The sequence below is a fragment of the Andrographis paniculata genome, unplaced genomic scaffold (genome assembly GCF_009805555.1).
Source record: "Andrographis paniculata isolate CXL003 unplaced genomic scaffold, ASM980555v1 Contig52END, whole genome shotgun sequence".
NCBI lineage: Eukaryota > Viridiplantae > Streptophyta > Magnoliopsida > Lamiales > Acanthaceae > Andrographis > Andrographis paniculata.
In genome coordinates this window covers 1,937,552-1,960,279 of record NW_026137587.1, presented here as the reverse complement: position 1 = coordinate 1,960,279, position 22,728 = coordinate 1,937,552, and the positions used below count along the sequence as shown (strand labels likewise).

The 22,728-nt window shown below is 34.6% G+C and overlaps 1 protein-coding gene and 1 long non-coding RNA gene across 3 annotated transcripts; one reads left to right on the top strand and one right to left on the bottom strand.

Annotated features, from left to right (window-relative positions):
* The first annotated feature begins 2,076 nt into the window (after positions 1 to 2,076).
* Positions 2,077 to 3,328, top strand: LOC127254610 (uncharacterized). The gene is made up of 2 exons (XR_007839463.1): positions 2,077 to 2,249; positions 2,702 to 3,328. It is a non-coding gene; the product is annotated as an uncharacterized LOC127254610 (long non-coding RNA).
* Positions 3,329 to 15,701: 12,373 nt separating this feature from the next.
* On the bottom strand, positions 15,702 to 18,647 carry LOC127253969 (uncharacterized). Of its 2 annotated transcripts, none has more exons than XM_051278792.1 (2): positions 18,431 to 18,647; positions 15,702 to 17,623 (listed from the first exon to the last, which is right to left on the bottom strand). In XM_051278792.1, the coding sequence occupies exon 2, from the start codon at positions 17,575 to 17,577 to the stop codon at positions 15,859 to 15,861; it is 1,719 nt and encodes a 572-aa protein (XP_051134749.1). In that variant the 5' UTR covers positions 17,578 to 17,623; positions 18,431 to 18,647; the 3' UTR covers positions 15,702 to 15,858. The 2 variants fall into 2 exon arrangements, with proteins under 2 accessions (XP_051134749.1, XP_051134748.1); XM_051278791.1 differs by having other exon boundaries at positions 15,702 to 17,641; positions 18,431 to 18,646.
* Positions 18,648 to 22,728: the final 4,081 nt, after the last annotated feature.

Here is a 22,728-nt window from a genome sequence, read left to right as displayed (position 1 = left end):
TATAGGTGCAGTGTGCAAACGCATGTGCCTTGGTCTTCTGCAGCAACAACTCTTTTCAAGATTACGTTCCCAAGTATTGTATCATTCCATATAGGTGCAGTGTGCAAACGCATGTCCTCACATACGTGTGTGTATATATGTGTATGTTAACATTGAAATTTCATACATCACAAAAATACATTGTAAATTTTTATTACATACAAAATGCATACACCGGGGAACAAGCACCAGCAAAATATGGGTGTAAAGTCACCACTTTAATTGATACTGGTATTTTTCTTTTTCTTTTTCTTTTTTACATTTTTCTTTTTTTTTTGTTTTGGATACAGTCTGGTGAGGTTAGTGGAAAAATTGCCATTGATTTTTGCTAATGACTCTTACAAAAATGGGGCACGTTTGTAAAAAAAAATCACAAGATATTACCCATGACACTTCCATAATTAACCGTAACAAAAGTTGCAACGATCTCGTGACCCTAGATTGTTGCAGAAATCGTGGCACTAGCATGGTCTTTTGAATAAAAAAACCGGCAATAATATCACATGATAGTTGAAGCATTGCGACCGTTCTTGTTATCAATGCCATTGAAACAATATCGTGATTGTTCGTAGCTGCAAAGGTTGCAACATTGACGTGATTGTTACATTGTCAAAAATGTTGTAGCATTGCCATGATTCTCTCTTGTATTTCCATTACTATTGTTGTATTTTAATTCAAGTTTGGTGGCTGACTACTTGGGAATAATGGGTGATGAGACGGCTATGAATAAACAATGTTGTCAGTAAAGCGTAAGTTTTGGTTGTGCCATTGTGTAGGTGCAATAAATTGTAACAATATTTTCACTTACTTCATCGATAGAAAGAATTACTTTGTCAAAAAGTAAGAATAATTAAATAAAAAATTAATATTTATCTTATCAATTATTCAATCTGTCGAGTCTAAAACTCCCATTGTCTATTATAAGAACACAAATAAATAGATAAATAAAAGAATCTTGGTACAAATTTGGCTTTTTTTTTTCTTTTTATTTCGTTTTGTGTGTTATTTTTTTTATTTTCTAGAACATTTATTATACCATGCATATTAATGAATAAATGATTTTAAGTTATTACTTTTTTTTTTTTTCTTTTAAATTCGATCAACGATGTAAAGTAGCTTAAATTTTTTTCTTTTGTATCCATATGTGATTCTTGGTAATTTGATTCCAAAATTACAATAAAATATGACAACCCCTTGCAAGTTATTGAGAATTAGAAATTAGTGTTCAGATTTATTAGAAAAATATAGGAATGTAGCAATCATTCTTATTGTGTTATTTTAGAAAGGATCGAAATTTTGTTTTCTTACAAAGATACTTATTAAACTATTAGATTCATACAATACAAGGAAGAACATGAACAATCTAAGCAGAAAATTAAAGATCTACGATATATAAAACAAGAAAACAACAAAACAAGTTTAGTTCAAATAGGCTTAGCCCTAGATTTACTCAAACATGAACAAACCACCCTACAAACAAGAAATCAACCATATACAAAGCCTCCAAACACAAAAGGCAACAGCCGCTCCCAATTTCTCTACTACGAAGTTTGAATTTTGTAGAAAAATTGTTATTTGTGATACTTTTGATTAGTCCAACTGTTTTGTAGAAAAATTATTATTGTGATACTTTTGATTAGTCCAACTGTTTTAACTTATATAGTTAAGTACGGACTAATCACATATGTTTTTCTTTTATAAAATTCTTATTATTTTTGTTTTTTTGCAGGTAACAAATTTGTTTATTTGGGCAATGATACACCTAACCACCCTAGTTCTGTGAGCTAAAAAATTAGGTGGGAGATTTGTTGAATTCTTGGGGGCAACGTATAATATTGAGACCCAAAATTTTCCAGTTCAATACCCAATCCCACACTTGATGCAACAAAATTTATAGCCCACCAAATACTTTGGCCCACTCCTATTTCGAGGATGAATCTCGGCCGCTTGCTCAAGCGTACTACAATTTGGCCCACAAAATTAATCCTAAAACCCTAAGTATAAATATACTACACTTGGTCGACGCAATTCATTTACTCCCCTTTGCTTTCTTTCTTTGGCTGCGCACTTCTCCCTGCAATCTAAATCCACCCATTCTTCTGGTCAATTATCCCAATGCAATCCTTGTCTCTCATGTCCTAATTCGTGGAACTTCGGAGACGTTTTGTTTCGACATCGTCTTGGCTCTCTTCATTCCTTCTTTGATTCAGGTAAATTGATTTTAGCCTTTTATGGATTCGCATGTCATGTTTTGTTCGTTGTTTTAATTTGTAATTAGGCTTAGAATAATTTTTCAGGGGATATGAGGCAACTAAATAAAGTGTTTGTTGTGATTTGGTTGTATCTTGGTGGGTTAATGTCTGTAGTTTCCGATTTTGGTTGTTTTGGGTGTCTGATACTATATCATCATTATCACGATAGCTTAGTGTGTGATTTTGAAACAACGATTCCCATATTTTTGTTCGTTTTCTTTGAATTAGTTAAATCAGTGTTGAAAACAAATTTTCACTGGAATAGAAAAAAAAAAAATTTCCTTCGAAAGTTTCCTTCTATAATATCAAATATTTGAATTAAATTTGTTACCCATCCAACAATGTTATATACTCGAACAAGGTGGATTCACATCACATTTCAGATTAACAAGGTGCACTTGTTGATGCAGCACTGTCACTTTGGCTCCGAGACATTAAGTTGATCCTCAAGTCATATGCATTTCTACTGTCCTTTTTGGACAGTACACTCCACGCCTCCGACAATATCTGAAATGCACCTTATGCCCTTACTGACTTGTTCTTGTCAAGGTGCAGCGAGAGGGTCATTCTTCGGTAATGTCTCTTCAGTGTAACATCCTCAGCCGATGAATCAACCCCCATTATGCCGTAGTAATCAGGAGCGTCATATATCTTGTGGCTGCTAGCAATGTGTATTTGGATGGTCTCAATCAACTGCGACAACCCATCCAGTCCTGGAAAGAGGCTCTGAGCCCTTAAAGCCAATCTCTTGCCTACCTCAAAGTCTCTTTCTAGAAATTTATTTTCAGCCATCTCTTTGTCTCTTATGGCTTCATCCTTGTTGCATTCCATATTTTGCTCTTTTTTTATTCACCTCAAATACTGCACTCATAGTTAACAATGGCACGTATAAATACAAGGAAAAAAATGATTTGATATATTAAAGCATACATGATCTACTGCATAATCGATTTACAACAATCGATGAATAATCTTGGAGGAGAATTAGCATTCAATGCTTGTTCTGATATACATCGAGTTACTATTTTATTTTCTTCCATTTACGGCTTCATTTACAAAAATTGATGATAACTTTGAATATAAGAATCAGTAAAGCTAACTCAAACCAAAAATAGCATAACAAAAATTACGATAACGCATATTACTTGAATTTTTTATTCAAGAACATATGTGGCGCCAAAATTGCTACTATTTTTCGTATAGGAGCAAAATTATATTAACATCCATATCCTCAAATTACCTGTTTTTAAATATTCTATAATCCCATGATTTGAATCATCTATTATTGAATACAAACTTCCAGATTATACAATAATCTGTGTCTTCTAAGTAATAGTTCAAAACTTAAAACTGTAATTTTCAACATGTAATTTAATTCAAAGCTTGTTCTCATATACAAAAAGTTTTCAGATGTATTACAGCCTTGAAATCCAATCTCCCAAACCACTTATTGAGAGGCACAAAATTTGTACCTTCTTGCCCAAAAAAATTAAAATTCTAAAAATCATTTGTCATTTAATTTAAATTTATTGACAAATCCGATGCCAGCGAAAAACATAAACGGGAAAGAAGAGAAAAAGATGGAAAACCTGAAGAACAAAATTAAAAATTGATGAAACCCCATGGAAGGAACATTGTTGTTAACCAAAAAACCCTAATTTCTGAAAATATTCAAAACGCTACAATCTCTCACAAACTGTGACAATTCACTACCAAGATTATTGAGTGAAACAATGATCGATCACGTTATACCACAAAAGAACATCTTGATTCAGAAAACCTTTCAGACATCTGAAATTACCTTCTCTAAAAGCAATGTGTTTACTGGACGGCACTACCAGAAGAATTGCTGCTCTGCGAATTTAGAACTAGAAGATTTTTTTTAATACCCAAAGAACTCTTTTTCGGAAAACAGAAGAGTGTTTTCAGAACTCCTAGTAACTATTTTTTTATTTTTAAAAATATAAATATTATGCAGAATCTTAGTTATTTGTAAACTCCGTCCACCATTTCTATAGCAATTTTTTAAATCCGTCAACAAGTTAAACTTTTAACCATCGTTAGTAGTCTTCCAAAGTAGCTTAGAAGTACAATTGGAAGATGCCAGCACAGTTTACTCATTGAAACTTACTTATCTGATTTTCATTGTCTTTCAAATTTCTCACTAGTTAGAATTCCACAATTATAATAAATCTCATGTATTCAATTAAGATTTTATAAAATTTGTCATACTTTTAAAATCTGCGTTTAAAAATGAGGAGATATTAAATTCAATTTATAAAAATCTTGTAAAAATATTTATTGAACAATTCATGAATTTTAAGTGTATATGAATTTTCATGTAAAATTATGAAAAAATTGTACATTATCAAATCTATCTTGATAAGCAGAGATTTTTATGATTCTTAAAATATATTATAATAATAATAATAATTATTATTAGTATTAGTATTATTATTACTATAAATAATAAATATTATGATAATAATTATTACTATTATTATAATCTATTAATAAAATAATAATAATTTCAAAAATTAAAATATAATAACAAATTCTTAGAAATTTTTTTAAAAACATATATATTTTTAATTAAAATTTTAAATTAACTCTTTTTTTTTATGAATTGTTTCCGAGTCACTTCATTGTCATTTCACATCAAATTTGTTAAGTTAATAATACATATACACATAATAATATTACACTAAAATTCTAATCAATTAAAAAAATTAATATAATGAATAATGTTATAACAAAAATTATAAGATTAAAAATATTAATATATATAATTAGTATTATGCTATAATTATTATACATCATTATATATATTATATAATGGTGATGGAGATGAAGATGAAGACGACAAGAATGAAGATAAAAATAATAAATAATTTAATGTAGTTTTTAGATATATTATACTTTTGCATATTTACTTAATTATTTAAATATTTTTTATCTACAAATTTATCCATTTTATATAAATCAAAAAAGAAAAAAATTACACAATTCATAATCACTCTAATCAAATCTATAAAACTCATTTATATAAATACATAAAATTCATCAAACTTTGGATAGACTTTGTGGATATTATAAATTTACAGAAATCTATAAAGTCTTTAAAATCTAATTAAATATAATAAAATCTCATATAATGAATACACCCCTTGGTTTCATAACTATTTTTTATATTTTAAAAAAATATGTATTACTGAGAAACTTCGTTACTTGTAAATTCCGTGCACCATTTTTATGACCGTTTTTCAAATATGTGACCAGGGTTAAACTTCTAACCATGGTTAGTAATCTTCCAAAGTAGAGTAAAAGTATAATTGGAAAATGTCAACACATTTCAGTCACTAAAATTTTGGTTATCTGGTTTTCATTTTCTTTCAAATTGGTGCATCATATAATACTATTCCACAATTAGAATAAAATTAACTTACATATCTAAACAATGAAAATCTCCAAATACATTAATTAACACTGCACTAAACTCTCAAATAAACTTTCCTACTATCCACTATATATATTTTTTAAAATTAATTGTCATTAATAATTTTGTGTTTCGTAAAAGGATGACAATGATTAACTCACCATGTATATTATTTGCAAGAAATTATCACAAGAATCCTCGATCCGGATCCATTCCATGAGTATCGTACAAAGTTGATTGACACCTTTGCAGAGTTGACAAAAAAACCTGCCGTTTGAACTTTTGAAGAGATAAGACGTAGCCATGCCTCAATTATTTTTCAATACATTGCATAATTCTATGACAATAAAGTTCAATTCAAAATTAAATTCTGAAGTACTATCTCGCTATTTATAGTGTAGTGTGCACGTGCATGTGCTCTCATACGTGTAAATACATGTATGTTAACATTGTAATATATTATAACACGAGAATGAATTGTAAATTTATACAATATAGAAAGTTCATATATCCGGAAAACAACCACCACACAAAAAATCAAGGTGTACAGTATTCATTTTAATGCATATTGGTGTTTTTTTTTTCTTCTTTTTTTGGTAAATGAAACCATACGTGGGAAGAAAATAAATAGGAATTTGACATTGCTATATCATGTAAAGGAGCCGCATGTTGTAGAACTAGTACTAAATACTAATTTTCCTCGAAGATTATTTACTTATAGAGGAGATATTTAATCACACTATTTGTCAAATACATCCAGATTGTCATACCTCAATTATGCATTTGATATATGCTTTAGTTTTTTCAGGTTCTTTTTTCATTTTCCTCATACATGCACTCGTTAACTATAAATGCAGTTTTTTTTTTTTCTTTTTTTCTGAAAAATGGATGAAGCAAGAAGACAAAAAGAGAAGCAATACAAAAAAAAAAAAGTCATTTTTTTCTTCAGAATATTTCTGTAGCAAAAATGATTCTAGGCGAAGCAAACACAAATCAACTACAGAAAATGTGTCTTATTTTATAGCAGGATTTTAGTCACAATTTTGAATTATGATGCAATCATTGCATCAAAATCTTATTTGTAATAATTATTTGATACGATATTTCATAGCAAAATTTTTTGACATAAAATAGTGACAAAATGCGTAACAAATGTTTTTGTGAGAAATATTTTCTACAGCATTCCATAAGAAATTGTTAGAGTAGTATTTGTTGCAAATTTCCGTAGCAAATTGCTAGGGTGGTATTGGAGGAATCCCATGAACTGAGATGACTGCCACAACTTATCAGTGTTGTTAATTGAGTTATTTTTGTGGTTTCCTTATGTGATATTGGAATTTTAGCATATTATGTAATATGTGCGTATATGGTTTTAGTTTAACGGATCTAGTATAAAATATCAATTGCACAAAATGGATACGGAAATGAATTAAATGTCTCGTTGCCGTGATTTGTGCCTGAAAGCTTGAAAATAAAATATATTATTTACAATTTGGGTATACATATATATATAGAATATAAATATATATGTAGTAATATATATATATATATATATATAAAGTTACAGTCTTCACAAAAGATTAATTTACAAGGTGTGGTGTGCTATGGGATTCAAATTAATACGTATCTGCATGAATTGAAAAAGTACTTCATAAGTGAAAGGGTGCACGCATAATTCATAGAACTTAATTCCATTCACCAACTAAAATTTATTTTCTAAAATGTAGAAATCTCTCTGCACGAATATACACACAATCCAGAAATCTTCAACATTATTATTAATTATTTTCCAAGTTCTATTATCTTCAACATTATTTTCGCATTATCTCAATACAAATTTTGTGTAACCGGAGGCAATAAAGGGTTGAAATATTGTATTTGAAAAGTGAATCTTTCACAATACGACAAGTTTTCTAGTCATTATAATTGTTACCCAACATCCTATCCCCATCAATCGAATACAATACTTCCAAGTAAGGAGTAGTGGTTCGTAATATGATTGTTACTCATCATACAACAAGGTGATGACCATTCAACGAATGGCTCAAGGATGGAAGATGACCACAAGAAAAGTTAAAAGATAATTAGGTATGCATGTTGTATGCGATTTTGATTAATATGTTAATGTGATATTATCTGGATCATTCTACCAGTGCATATATATATATATTTATATATATGTGTGCGTGTAAACCGTATAAGAAAAACGCTTCTAGGGAGACAACCCAAACTATTTAATTGTTTTCTTTAATTTTAATTTTTTTTTTTACTTGCTAATAATACTTTTGATGGTTTTGCTTTATTGGGTGCAGGTCTTTTGGAAAATAATTGTTGGTTCTGGGCAAAGGCGCGATCAACTTTTCCCAAAAAAAAAAAAAAAAACAAATCATAACGTGCCATTTAGTCATGCCATTTAGTCATGATCATGACTAAATGACACGTATAACACTGTCTAATTCCCCTTAATCCATCCAATTTCCAGCATAAAAGGTAGTCTTTAGTCATGACTAAAGACGACTTGTCACACTGTCTCATTCATTCTTTAAACCCAATTTTTAACCCTAAACCCCCCAAAAATAAAATAAATAAATAAATTCCTAAATCAAAAACCTGCAAACCCTTTCCTCATCTCTCTTTTTTCATGGGTTTTTTAAAAAAATGGCCTAAGTCAAACTGTCATTTAAAATTCTAGCCCTCAAACGAGTTTTCAAAACTATTATATTTATATATTGCATTAGTTTTGAAAACTCTTTGGACCTAAAATGATGTACCTTTTCAAAACACCTAAAACATAAAAAATAGTAGTTTCAAAAACTCTTATTTTCTCTCTCAACTACCTTGTACTAGTATATGAAAATTATAAGAGTTTTCAAAACTACTATAATTGGTACTTTAAGAGTTTTAAAAACTTTATTTTTATAAAAAGTAGTTATAAAAACTCTTATATTTTTTTATTATAGGAGTTTTGAGAACTTCTATATTTTTAATCTTAGTTTGGCCCACGATTTTGTTGTATTCCAAACTTTCTATGCTAAGTTCGTTCATGTTCATTCCTCTAAAGTTGGCGCACAACCAAATGAAGAGGCGTTGGCAAGGAAGCAAGACAATGCAATTTTACAACCCTCTACAGACTTCACGGAAGTTCCTCTCTCGTTTTACTTGTTTTTACATTGAGGACAATGCATACTTTAGGTGTGGGGAGAGTTATGCAAATTTTTGGGCAAAATTTTCATTTTTTTTTGTTACTTTTTATGCCTGATTTGCTGTCTTTTTGTATGTTTTTGAGATTTGTCTGAAGTGAGTCAAAAGTGATTTGTGTGATAGATATGTCTAGCATGACTAATGACATTTGATTGGTGATATGTTGAGTCAAGTCGACGTTTGAACCCTGTGAGAATTTGAGTCTATGTTCTAAAAGTTACATTAGAAAATAAATTGCATGCATTCATGCTTTTGGAAATTTCTTTCGTGTGCGATTGTAGTGCTTAATTAGATGACCTATAAATTGAGTGATTTTGCATATTGAGCTTGCAACTATCGAGTGTTGCATTTTGAAAATGATGAGGGCATTAGGTAACCCCATTAAACCTTTCTTTATTACCCAACACAATATATTCCTCTAGTTAGTCCATTTGAGCCTTTTTAGCCTATATTTCTTCTATAATAAACCGTCTTTTAGCCTCATACCCTTCTCTTGATTAGACCTTCATCGATTTGAGCCCTATGTTAGAAAGAATTATTTTAAGTTCATATTGTGATGCACTTTATTTCTTCGGCATTAGCTAGAAACGAAATTGCGTTAAATGTTCATATTATATGTGATATTTGATTGATTTTTATTGGATTCTACCTAATTTATATGCATATTGTTTACTTGTTGTATGCAAAGGGAAAATATCAAATTTGACGTAATTGCTATAAAAAGTAAAGAAAAATTCAGATTTGCACCACCTAGTTAGTCATGGCCATGACTAACTATACCCTCCTAACATATTGTTAATAATATGAACATTTAACGCATGCGGTTTCTAACTGTCAAAATCAAAATCTTACAAATAAACACACCCATAGTTTTATCAAGAAATAAATATGTTATTATTTGAAGTTATCATAAGTATTGTTAGAGTTAATGCATTTTAATTACATAAATATGTTGTGATGATTTAACTTTCCTTTTGTTGAAGTTTCTTATCTCTGCTATTTATGTTATTCTAGATAATTCTGTTTTGAGCTTAAATTGGTATGTATGGAAAAAATTGCAAAAAATATCTCACACTTATACCTTATTATCACTTCTGTCCTATATTTATCTCGTTGGAAAAATATATCTCACATGTCTACAAAAGTCGTTATTTATGTATTTTGCCCGCGTGTGATATTCACACCACGCGCCCTTACGTGCGATCACGCGCGGCCACGCGCGGCCAAAGGATAGAAATAACGACTTTTGTAAATATGTGGGATATATTTTGTCAGCGAGATAAATACAGAACAAACATGATGATGGGGTATACGTGTCAGATATTTTTTGCAATTTTCCCGGTATGTATGTAATACCCCAGAGTTAGGCTGGTTCTATGCCAACTCCCATATATGGATGAGCCGATGTCAGACCATCTAATAATGAATAGAGAATAACTGGATTGAATAGACTGCATATTCCTTTTCAGGAGCCGTAGTGAAAGAACTCTAGAGTTAAGCGTGCTTACTTTAAAGTAATTTGAGGATGGGTGACTCATTGGGAAGGCTCCTAGGGTGCATGTGAGTGAGAAAAGAAGCGCCCTAGAATGATTTGTGTTGACCTGTGGGGCCAGTCAACGATCCCAACATACTCGGCTTTGCATGGCTTGCGGGCTGGATTGCATAGTTGGTAAGTATTCAAAGGTGCATGTGAGTGGGGACAGAAGAATCCTATAAGGACTCGTGTTGACCTGTAGGGCGAGTCTATGATTGTGACATGCTCGGCTTTGTATCGCTTGGAAGCCGGGGTAGACAGTTGGTATTAGAGCCGACTTGCGACAACCCACAATCGTTGATCGAACTGTTGACGGACTTAGCAGTTGACGAATCCATGAGGTGCAATATGGACGTTGCATTCTTAAGTCAGGATGATGTAATACCCCCAGAGTTTTTCGGTGCTAGGCCAACTTCCGTGTATGGATAAGCCGGAGCTAGGCCATCCAAGTGTGAGTAAAGATTAAATAGAATGAATAGACTACTCATGTAAATAATATGCACATTTCTTTTCGTGAACCCTGTTGAAAGAAAGTGTGTTTGCTCTAGGCCAATTTGAGAATAAACTCTAGAGTTAAACATGCCCTAGAGTAGTTTGAGGACTTGTGAACCCCTTGGGATGTCTCCTAGGGTGCACGTTAGTGAGGAAAGAAGCGCGTTAAAAGGACTTATGTTGACTTGTGGGGCCAGTGTATGATTCAGACATTCTCGGCTTTGTGTGGCTTATGGGCCGGGGTATCACAGTTCACCATATTTTGATCAAGAAAAAAAAAATATTTTTTTACCACTAGAGCTCTGTAGTAGCAACTCAATCTTTAAAATCCACATCCTACAAATTGGTATTAGAGCATTGTTGACGATCCAACAGCAGCAAGGCTATGTCTTCTGCACCATCTGCATCGTCAATGATTCCATTCTTTGAAATAGAAGATTACAACTACTAGAAGATTACGATGAAGACATTCTTGAAAGCAGATGGCTTATGGACCATAGTTAAGAAGGGCTTCGAAGAACCTCATGATGAAGATAACATACCAGATGCTGAAAAGAAGAAACTCGAGGCTGCATGTATGACAATCAGATGCAACTGCATTCCGTAAAATTCACATGAGTGTTGAAAAATTTATTTTTCTAAAAGTTGTAACGACGGACACTGCAAATGAGGCATGGGATATCTTGGAAGAAGAGTACCATGACGATGAGAAGGTTAGAACTATCAATCTCCAAACTTTGAGAAGGGACTTTCATGATCTTAACATGAAAGACTCTGAAAATGTCCAAGACTATCAGCATCGAGTAATGGAATTTGTCAACCAAATGCGGATGTATGGTGAGGAGATAGTAGATCGGCAGGTTGTTGAGAAAATTCTGATTAGCCTGACTGATAATTATGTGTCGGTAGTTGCAGCCATTGAGCAATCCAAGAATCTCACGATACCCTCAATACGTGAACTTATTGGCTCTCTCGTAGCACATGAAAAGAGAAGACTTTTACGAGTGGAGCATATGAGTGAAACTGTATTCCAGATGAAGGTACACCAACAAGACAAGACTAACGGAGGGACAACCTGGATGAAAAAGAAGGAGCATGACTCTTACAGAAAAGAAAAAGATAGGACATGCGGAAAAGCGGAAAATCCATCAGCTCAACGGTGGCATGTAAAATCTGCAAGTAGACAAATCACACCATGGATGCCTGTTAGTATAAAGGAAAGCCAAAATTCTCCTATTGCCACAAGTTTAATCATGTGGAGATAAACTCCAGATTTAAAGCCAAAGAGCAGACAAATTTTTCTGAGCAGCAACAAGATGAAAATGAAGACTGTTTGTTCTAGTCCTTCGAATGCATTTCTAGTGATAAATGTGATGTATGGTACGTGGACAGTGGATGCAGCGATCCTATGTTAGGTAAGAAATATATTTTTTACAAGATGGATACTACGGTAACTTCAAGAGTGAAACTTGAAGATGGACCAGTTGTAAAAGCCAATGGAAAAGGAAGTGTTGTCGTCGATTCTGGAAAAAATGTCAAGTATATTAATAATGTTTTGTATGTTCCAAACTTGACACAAAATCTAATTATTGTTGGGCAACTTGTTGAGAATGGGTACAGCCTGGTCTTCAAGAATAAGTTATACAGGATCTTTGACAACAGAGATTAGAACAGAATTATTGTGGTAGTAAAAAATTGAACACATTCGAAACTTTGCAATTGTACTGCAACATAAAGCTTTGAAAACGGAAGTAGCTTATGACACTTGACTTGGGCATAAAAGATACTTCCATTCGAATTTCAAAGGGCTAAAACTACTCAAGGATAAAAGAATGGTGGAAGAATTGCGTAACATTCACACAAATGAAAATTCTTGTACAGCCTGGTCTTCAAGGATAAGTTATACAGGATCTTTGACAACAGAGATTAGAACAGAATTATTGTGGTAGTAAAAAATTGAACACATCCGAAACTTTGGAATTGTACTGCAACATAAAGCTTTGAAGACAGAAGTAGCTTATGACACTTGACTTGGGCATATATAAAAGATACTTCCGTTCGAATTTCAAAGGGCTAAAACTACTCAAGGATAAAAGAATGGTGGAAGAATTGCCTAACATTCACACAAATGAAAATTCTTGTGAAAGCTGCGCATGGGATAACAATATCGAGCACCTTTTTCGAAAGGAAAGGCATGGAGAGCCAAAGCACCATTGGAGCTTATTCATTCGGATATCTATGGACCGATGAAAACTAAATCCCTGGGACAACACAGATATTTCTTGACATTTATAGACGATTTCTCTAGAATGACGTTGATCTATTTCCTAAAACAAAAATCAGAGACATTTAAAACGTTCAAGAGATTTAAAGCTTTAGTTGAAAAACATAAGGGTTGTCCTATTAAAACTATTCAAAGTGACAGGGTAGGTGAATATACTCCTCAAGAATTTGAATCTTACTGTAAAGAAAAAGGACTGGAAATAGCTCACAGCAGGCTACTCTCTACAAGAAAATGGAGTGGTCGAGAGAAAGAATAGAACCATTTTTGAAATGGCAAGAACTATGATAAATGAAAAGGGACTTCCGAAGAGCTTTTGGGTAGTAGCTGTTGACACGGTAGTCTATATCCTCAATAGTTGCCCGAAGGAATAACTGAAGAACAAAACTTTGTATGAAGCATGGACGAGTGTGAAGCCTTCGGTAAGCCATTTGAAAATTTTTGGCTGCATCTTTATGCACGTGTTCTTTCAAAAAAATAATGAAATTTGATAGGAAAAGAAAGAGATTCATTTTTGCTGGCTACTGTTCAGATACTAAAGGCTATCCTCTTCTCAATATAAAGCTTAACAAACTAATTGTTAGTCATGATGTTATTCTTTCAGTCTTGCACCGTCAAACTGTTGACTTATGTTTTCCTTAATGTGGAGGGCATTTTGGTAATCTCACATATGGAGAATCAACATAATTTGATATTGAGCGGATAAGGATTTGAGAGTGGGTAAGAAAGTTGCAACCGCCACCGTTGCTCATTCTCTGTGCAGTCTCCGTAAAACGACGATCTACAAATATCCAACCGTCAAATCACCCCAAATTTACACAGACGGTTTGTTACTCATATTTCTACATTCTGAATAGTGGAGATCAGAATCAAAACATCACATGTTCTGATATAGACACAAACAGAGAGCTCTGTTCGTTTTTGGATTATGTCGGACCTGTTTCGGTGTTGATATCGAATCGGAAGATCTAACCGTTGGATCAGGCTAGAATTTGAATATGTTGTTGGGGACATTGTGGAGTAAATTATGAAAGGTGGAGATCATGATCAGAGCTTTGGAGCATTGAGTGTTTTGGTCTGAATTGAAGGGTATTGTTTGTGAGTTTTCTATTTCACTCATATATTCGTTGACAAGATTGGTGTTATATCTTCTGAGTTGGAACTTAGATTGATTTTTGTGTTGAACAATTTATACCACTTTTCTTATTGTAGTGGAGATTTTGTGGACTTCGGTCCCGTGGTTTTTACTCCTCACATCGAGGAGGTTTTCCACGTAAAATCACTAGTGTCCTTGTTGATTGGTTGCAATACTTCTTTCGGTATGATTATTATATTGTTATTGTTTCCTGCTAGATTCACACAAGAGGGATAATTCGTACATTACGAGTATTTGTCCCATCAAAGTTGTATCAGAGCGAGGTTTCTGTCTTATTTCTTGTGGTGAATATGGAAACGAACACAAGTAGAATGGTGAATCTTAATGGTTCAAACTATCATGTATGGAAGGGAAAGATGGATGATATTCTATATGTGAAAGATTTCTATCGAGCAATTTTTGAAATCGACAAGCCTGAGGGTAAAAGTGATGCCGAACGGGAATATCATGCATCGACAAGTATGTGGTACATCAGGAAATTGGTGGATGATAATGTTTTGAACCATGTTAGTGGAGAAACAAATGCACGGTCACTATGGGAGAATTTAGAGCAACTATATGCAACGAAAACTAGGAATAATAAATTATTTCTAATCAAACAATTGATGAATTGAAATATAGAGACTACACCACTATGACTGATCACTTGAATTCATTTCAAGGCATCATTAACCAACTGGTAGGAATGAATATCAAGTTTGAAGATGAAGTACAAGGATTATGGTTGCTTAGTACATTGTCGGATTCGTGGGAGACTTTTAAGACATCTTTGTGAAATTCAACCCCTGATGGTACCATTACAATGGACTTGGTTAAGGGCAGCGTGTTAAATGAGGAAACGAGAACAAAATCGAGGCTCTCATCACTCAGAGGTTTTGGTCACAGAAAGAAAGGGGAGAAGCAAAAGTAGAGGTCCAAAAGGAAAACCAAAAGACAAAAGTAAATCCAACATATAGAGCAAGATTGAGGGTTGGAATTGTGGCATTCCTGCGCAGATAACAAAGCACGGTAGAAAACCCAAGCAAGATGGCAAGAAGGATAAAGAAAAAATGAATGAAGCTGGAAAGGATGATGATTGAGTGTCTATTGCAACAGGTGATTCTCTTATTCTTCGTGATTATGAAGTTGTCAATCTTACATACCATGAGAGTAGTTAGCTGATTTATACTGGTGCATCTATACATGCCACATCTCGAAGAGATTGTTCACACATTTGGATGGATAATAAGTATAATAAGTATGCAACATCTAACTATTTGGATGCCTAACTTTGAAATTGTTCTAATTCATGATAAAAAAAAAAATTAATATATACCATATATCCATACATTTGAAGAATCTGATAGTTCCAAAATCGTTCCATAAGCAATAAAGGATGAATTTTTCATCCTTAACAATTAAAATTATCTTCATTGTACACATTGTGATAATATGAATGAGAAGCACATAAGTCATATACAAGTTTCTTCATTCATGAGATTGTTCACAGATTCTATCTTTTTTACCTTGTGCCTGCTTGTGTTTCCTTCTTCCAAAGTACGTCTTTAGAAATTTGGAACCTTCATTTCCCTTCCAAAAACCCTCAGTTAATTTTGAATCCATCATTGCAACTAAGGCACGATGCTCGGAAACTCTCTGAGTGGTTGCCTCGGCTGCTTCAGCTTCTGTAATACTATTGAGCAGTTCTGATGGTGGAGCTGCCGGGTCGAGCCCATAGAAACCCTCAGGTGCACCTTTGTCCTTCATCCCATCCAGCTTAAACATTGGCACCTGATGGGAGATTCTGAACATCTCTTCCTTCGGAATTGTCCAAACCACATTGTGGTCAGGGATTCGGCCAAAAAGAGTTGTAAATCCAGCCACTTTCACAAGGCGTACAACCGAGACTCCATGATCTTCACTGTAATCTCCAAGCACCTCCATCACTCCGTATTTATAAATTACATCCTTTTCTGTGTCTAAGTTCCATTGGAAAGACCAGTATTTGTAGACTGCCCAAACATCTCCATTTTCTTGAAATATCTGGATCACTCCTCTCGGACCCTTTTTCCATCTCATTTGATGAGAGAATGAATTTAACCTCTTCATGTTTATTGATTTCCCCACCCGGATATTTCCGAGAGTCTTTGTGAATCTTGAATAAATCGACTCGAATGATCCAAACTCAGATGTGGATTCGGAGTTCAACCAACAGATTTCGAGCTTAAAAGGTGATCTAGAAATCATATTATGAGCCAAGGCATAATATCGAGGCATACCATCATCGTCATCATATGCAGCCCATACCTGATTGTTGGAGAAGAAATACTCAACTCTTTCATTGTCGAAACTGTGGAAGTTGGCATCGGCCACAGACATTGATACAGTTTCATACAGACAGGCTTCCACATAATGAGCTTCCACATTAAGATCAGGAAATGTGCCAGCAATCCTTTTCTCAGGATCTTCAATGTGAAATTTCTTTAATGAATGTTCCATCTCAAATTTCTTCAGCTGGCCTACAAGTTGTTGGTTTGCCTTTTTTATTAGCAGACCACGTAGTTCCATATGCCATAGACCCATGGTATCAGACTTCATCGGTAGTTTCTTCTTCACAGGGCCTGAAATATGGACATTCACTTTTACTGAAGATGCCTGAAAGGTTGCACTTTCTGCCTTCTGAATATCTGCTCCTATGATGCTCTCTGGTTTCCCCACATTGAGGATACAAAGACTGGGCTTCTTTTCAGTTCCTTTGGTACTCGTTGAGCAATCACCATCAAGGTTCTTCATGGGTTCCTGCATTAATGGATTGCTGAACACAAAACTGGGAGATGGAGTTGGTTCCACGATCCCAGGAGGAATGTATCTGCAGTTTTCAGCAACTGATGACAGCACACTTCTCAAACGACTCAAGAAGCTCGAAAGATCTTCGAAGTTTCGATAGACATTCCGATAGTGTGATCCTTGAACTTTTATGTTATGAGCTGGAGTCTCCTTTGCCCTGATAGCCTCTTTGCACCAAGGACACTCCAGAAACTCATTCATGTACATATTACAATATTCATATTGTGTCTTGCACCAATTGCAAGAAGTCCAAAATGAATCTGGTCTTTGCTGGTTCCCAATCCCGGAAAGATATTCTGAGTCTTCAAACCTAACCTCTTGGCTCCCCGAAACTCTTTCTATCAATTTCTTTTGAGCCATCTCTTTGGTTCTTCATGCTTCATCCTTGTTGCATTTCAGTTTCCACCTTTTTTAACCAAAGAAACTGCATATATAGTTAACCACAGCACATATGAGGAAAAGGAAAAAATGACATGAAAAACTATAGCATATATCAAATGCATTATTGAGGTATGGCAATCCGGATGTACTTGATAAATAATGTGATTAAGAATCTTCTCTATAAGTAAATAATCTTCGAGGAAAATTAGTATTCAGTGCTACTTCTACAACATGTCGGCTCCTTTACATGATATAGTAATATGAGTTACTACTTTCTTTCTTCCCATCTATGGTTTCATTTACAAAAAAATGATGACATCCTCGAATATAAGGAAGGATAGGTCGAACTAGTGCAAACGAAAAATAGCTTAACACATATTACTTGGTTTTGGATTAAAGAATATTTTTACTATAATGATTTATTAATAATGAAAACTTGTGTTTTCCTAATGAAATCCTCCATAAATCAAGAAACCAAGTTAATACATACAAGCATAGTTCAAAAACAAACAGAACAAACTTGAAGTTTTCAGATATTGAAAGAAAATCAAGCAAAAACAACTTAATCAAAATCATTGACAAAAAAAAATATATGGTATTGTTTATAAAATAAATCACACAAACAAGGGAAACGCCTAAGAAAATTCAACCAACTGTAACAACAACATTGATACGCTGGTCAGACTCTTGTAGATCAAGGGGTAAGACATCGTCGCTTGAGGCAAAGGTCTCCAGATACATTATGGAGGGGTGCGTGTGTTGTGTGAGTGTCTATGGTAAAAAAAAAAAAAAAAAAAAAAAAAAACACTAATAAACTGTGGTGTTATCTTACCTGACTGTATTCCTCCAACCACATGGAATCATAAATGGAGGGGCCGAAACTAGAGTCTCAAAGTTCATGGGACAGAAGACAAGAATTCTAAAGGACCATGAGAAATGGCACACAAAAGGGATGAAGATGGGTTAATTTCTAGAGAGAATGAGTAGGAAGTGTAAGTATAGAGAGAAAGGTGAATGAATAATGAACCAAGTGAGCATGGAGGCGCAGGTACAAACATACATTTTAGGGTTAATTCGCATCCAATGGCTGGAAACTAATATCTAGATTGGACGATGTGGATTCCGACTCATATGGTATTGTATGGGGCCATGATTGTGTGTTACAAAACATGGGCCGACATACAAGAATTAATGGGTCTTGGATGTCACGTCTCAATTATTATTGATCCAAATTTATATATATATATAGATAACCACGTGATTTGGGTCACAGTTTTTTTTGTTAAATCTAGAATCATCATTACCAATGTTTCCTTACCTATAGAAAATTATAAATAGCTAGTAGTTATTAAACAAAATATTTATACTAGATTAGACTTCATTAACTACGCGGTTAACAATAGTGTTGGCTAATCAAAAGTATCACAACCCCGTGTCCTTTTACATAATTCAAACTTTGTAGAAGATAACACTTAAGTATCCATATTTGTACGATTATACTCATAACGTATTTTCACTAGTTTTGTTAGATTTTTTTGTAACAATATCCTTAATAAAATGAAAATTATGAAAATCAACTACGATTGGTTGGCGATGGCTTGTTTTCCCCGATGGAGTTAGGATTTGGATAAAAGGATTTCCAGCAAGCACCAAGAAGCCCTCGATAACTCCAACTAGGAGTATATTCTTAACTGACAAAACTGTGTATTACTCGAATTTCTTTATAAAAACTATCACAATGACCCATTAATGGCATACATTATTGATCTATATCGCTTGGCATGATCCAGAATTCGTTGTTGAGATTATTAACGATTTTTGCCTTTTTAAGCGGTAGTCTGGTGCCAGAAAAGCTAAGGCAGATGCCACAAGCGACAACCACCCCCGCTCTCAAGCGCCCAGAATACTTCCTGAAAAATACTAAGGCATGAGAGGCAAGCGGCAGCCTTCACCGCCCTCAAGCGACAACCTCTCCCGCTTGCAAGCGACAGCCCAGACGCCCACTGCTGCAGAATATCACCAGATTCCAACTAAGTGTTCCAACTGCAGTGGTACAACCATTTCATTTCCAGCCAGCACAAGCGAGCCTAGCTGCGCTGATGCCCTCCAACTCTTCGGCAAGCGAGGAAGATTTGAGCCCTTACAATTCAGTGCAATCAAAGCAAACGCCCTGGGAGTTATGGCCAGCAACTACTTCAACATAATAACTACCAATAACCGCCTAACTCCCCAGTGGTTGGAACCGCTCAGCAACCGATTGCAACCGCCCCATTCCACCTGCTATAAAAAGGGCCAGATATCTTTACGAAAGAGGATCGATACTTCGATTTTAATTACTCTTAGCAATTACTTCTCAAGCAAGTCCTCTTCCTGTCTTCGAGAGCTCCAACCCTGTAAGGGAGTTCTCCACAGGAATGGCCAAGGGAGTAGGGGTTTTCCTTCTCCCTTGGCCAAGTCTTTACAGTTTTCTTAGATTAGATTACTGCTTTCGTTTACAGCTTTGTAGCTCTAGTCTTTTCCTGCTTTTGTAGTAGATAATAAAATATCATTTAGTTCTTCATCCTCATTTCTTCCACATTGTTTACACACTTATATAAAGTTTGAATTTAGAGAATTTCATTTCACTGGTTTAGAGCTAGAGAAGAATTGATTATTTGAGCCTTGTTATGCGCCAAAAGCGGTCTCAAGGTAGTTCAATGTAGTTAAGTACGCGGGAGCCTTGTCGATCAGCTTAACTGTTTTTCTGAATTCAATTTTGATTAAAAAGAGGTAACAGAAGGGTAAAGCCACTAATGAGGCAGATTTTGGGAAACTTAACGGGGCATAGGCGGTGGTCTATTAGGTCGTAGAGACTCCTAGTGACAGTAGGGTTTCTTTCTTATAATGTCTTGAATCTGGGTGTCATTGAAGTCTTGTTATAAATCCCTTAATGTCAAAAATTACAGTTTTATGAATTCTTTATATTCAGTTTATATAATTACAATACTTCATTCTCACCGCTTCCGTAAAATACATATATTTCCGATAACACACTTGCATCGCTCGCTCATTGCCTCCAAGGAAATCTATGCATTTAGTAACGCACAGTTTAGACACGACATCTCTCATCCACTCCCTGTCGCCCATATATATACATATAATATGCCGCTCGCTCATGTCCCGTTCACCCGGTAACCGCCATTCATCCATGTCCCGTTCATCTGGTCCCCACTTCCGCTCACACCCCGAACATCTGGTCACCACTGGCACTTCATTTTACGCCCTCGCTTCGCTCGCTTCCGCTTGCTTCACTTTTACCGCTTTACTTACTGCTTAATAAAACGAAAATTATGAAAATCAACTACGATTGGTTGGCGATGGCTTGTTTTCCCGATGGAGTTAGGATTTGGATAAAAGGATTTCCAGCAAGCACCAAGAAGCCCTTAACTAGCTTGTAGAAGCCATGGAGTAACATAGAAGTCCATGGAAAAGATCCGTCGCAAGATTATTATTCTAGAATCCAATTACGATTTAGTACCTTTACAAGAGTCTGGGAGGTCTTTAAGGATGAGGCGAAATGGCACACAAAGGAGTCAAGAAGATTGAAGGAGACAAGGGAGACAACAGGACAGGCTAAACTAGAGAGGCAAACTGGGCTACAAGCGAGGCAAAAGTGAAAAAAAACCCCAAAACATCCACCTAAACACTGAGAAAAACATTTTAGACTCCTTATAGCCTCAAACTGGAACAACAGTTGCTACTATAGATGTTCCCTTGTAGATGAAATTTGATGAGCTTAAAAACATTGTCGCAAAAATCAAAGGCGACATAAAAGAGCTGAAAGAGGGAGTTGATGGCAAGTTAGGTATGGTGGAGGCTTATCTAGTGACTTTGATAAGATATTCAAGAACATGGCCAAGCGAGGGACATTTATTGTATTTGAAATGAGTATTTTTCTATGCGCGTTCCTATATGACTACGTGATTACATTTTCACTGCATGCATAACTATTTCTATTTTGACTAACTCTTAGAACGTAATAGCACCTGATAACTCCAAATAATTGCATATTTATCGCTTGATAAAATTGTGTATTTCTTGAATTTTTATGTGAGAACCATTACAATATTTAATTTATGGCATATTTTCTTGATATGTTTTTGTTGATATGATCCAAAGCTTGTCGATGTTTTTAGCATTTTTAAGCGACAATTATGGCTGAAAAATGCCTAAGTATGGAGAGACGAGCAGGGGCGCAAGCAGCTGTGGTGAGTGACGTTCTTTCTGCTCATGCCTGAGTCAGTCAGACGTCCACTGCTGATGAGCCATGATCCAGAAGTTCCAAGAATTGATTAAGTGTGGAGCTCTCAGCAGTCAGCCATCCATTACCAGCCAGCGATAACTGTCTGGCTTGAGCTGCGCCGATGTTCTCCAGCCGAGCAAAGTGAAGCAAGCCGAGGGAGGAAGATCTATGCCTAGCTAATGCAGTCCTGCTGACGAGCAAGCAAGTTGGGAGTTGTGGCTGTTCCAACCGCTTACCAACTAACTGCCCAGCGGTTGCAACAACATCTTAACCGTTCTCAACTGCTGTTTTGTAACTGCTCAATAGTCGCCACTGACGATCTAGAAAATCTAAAAATAGGGCCAGATTTCTTGTATAATATATCATAGATCAAATTGTGATACTTTGCTTTTATTTTGTTCATTTCCCGAGAGCTCCAATTATATAAGGGAGTTCTCTTAGTTAGAGAAGAAGGTCGGGGGAATGGAGATTCTCTCCTCCCATGACCACTCAGTTTTCAGTTGTTCTCTGCGAAGATTTGCAAGCTTTCTTTATTGCTTTGTTACAACTTTATTAATGTAGAGTTATCACTTTTCTAGAAGTAATTTATTATCAAGATTTCTCTATCTTCAAATTCATTTTCATATTCAAGTTTATATTTAATTGTTTAAATATGGAATTTTACTTGTGGTGGAAAGTGCATCAGAAGAATTTATTGTCAAAGCATAATTTCATGTCGTATTTATTAACAAATTTTAGGTAGTTCACCATACTTAAGTACGTGGGAGTCTTGTTGACCTGCTTAATTGTTGTTCTAAATTCCATTTTGATTAAAGAAATTTATCATAAGGGTAAATCTAGTAATAAAA

What these genes read in the sequence shown, in the direction of transcription:
- LOC127253969 (XM_051278792.1), bottom strand. Translation starts at nt 17,577, where the DNA reads ATGGCTCAAAAGAAATTGATAGAAAGAGTTTCGGGGAGCCAAGAGGTT.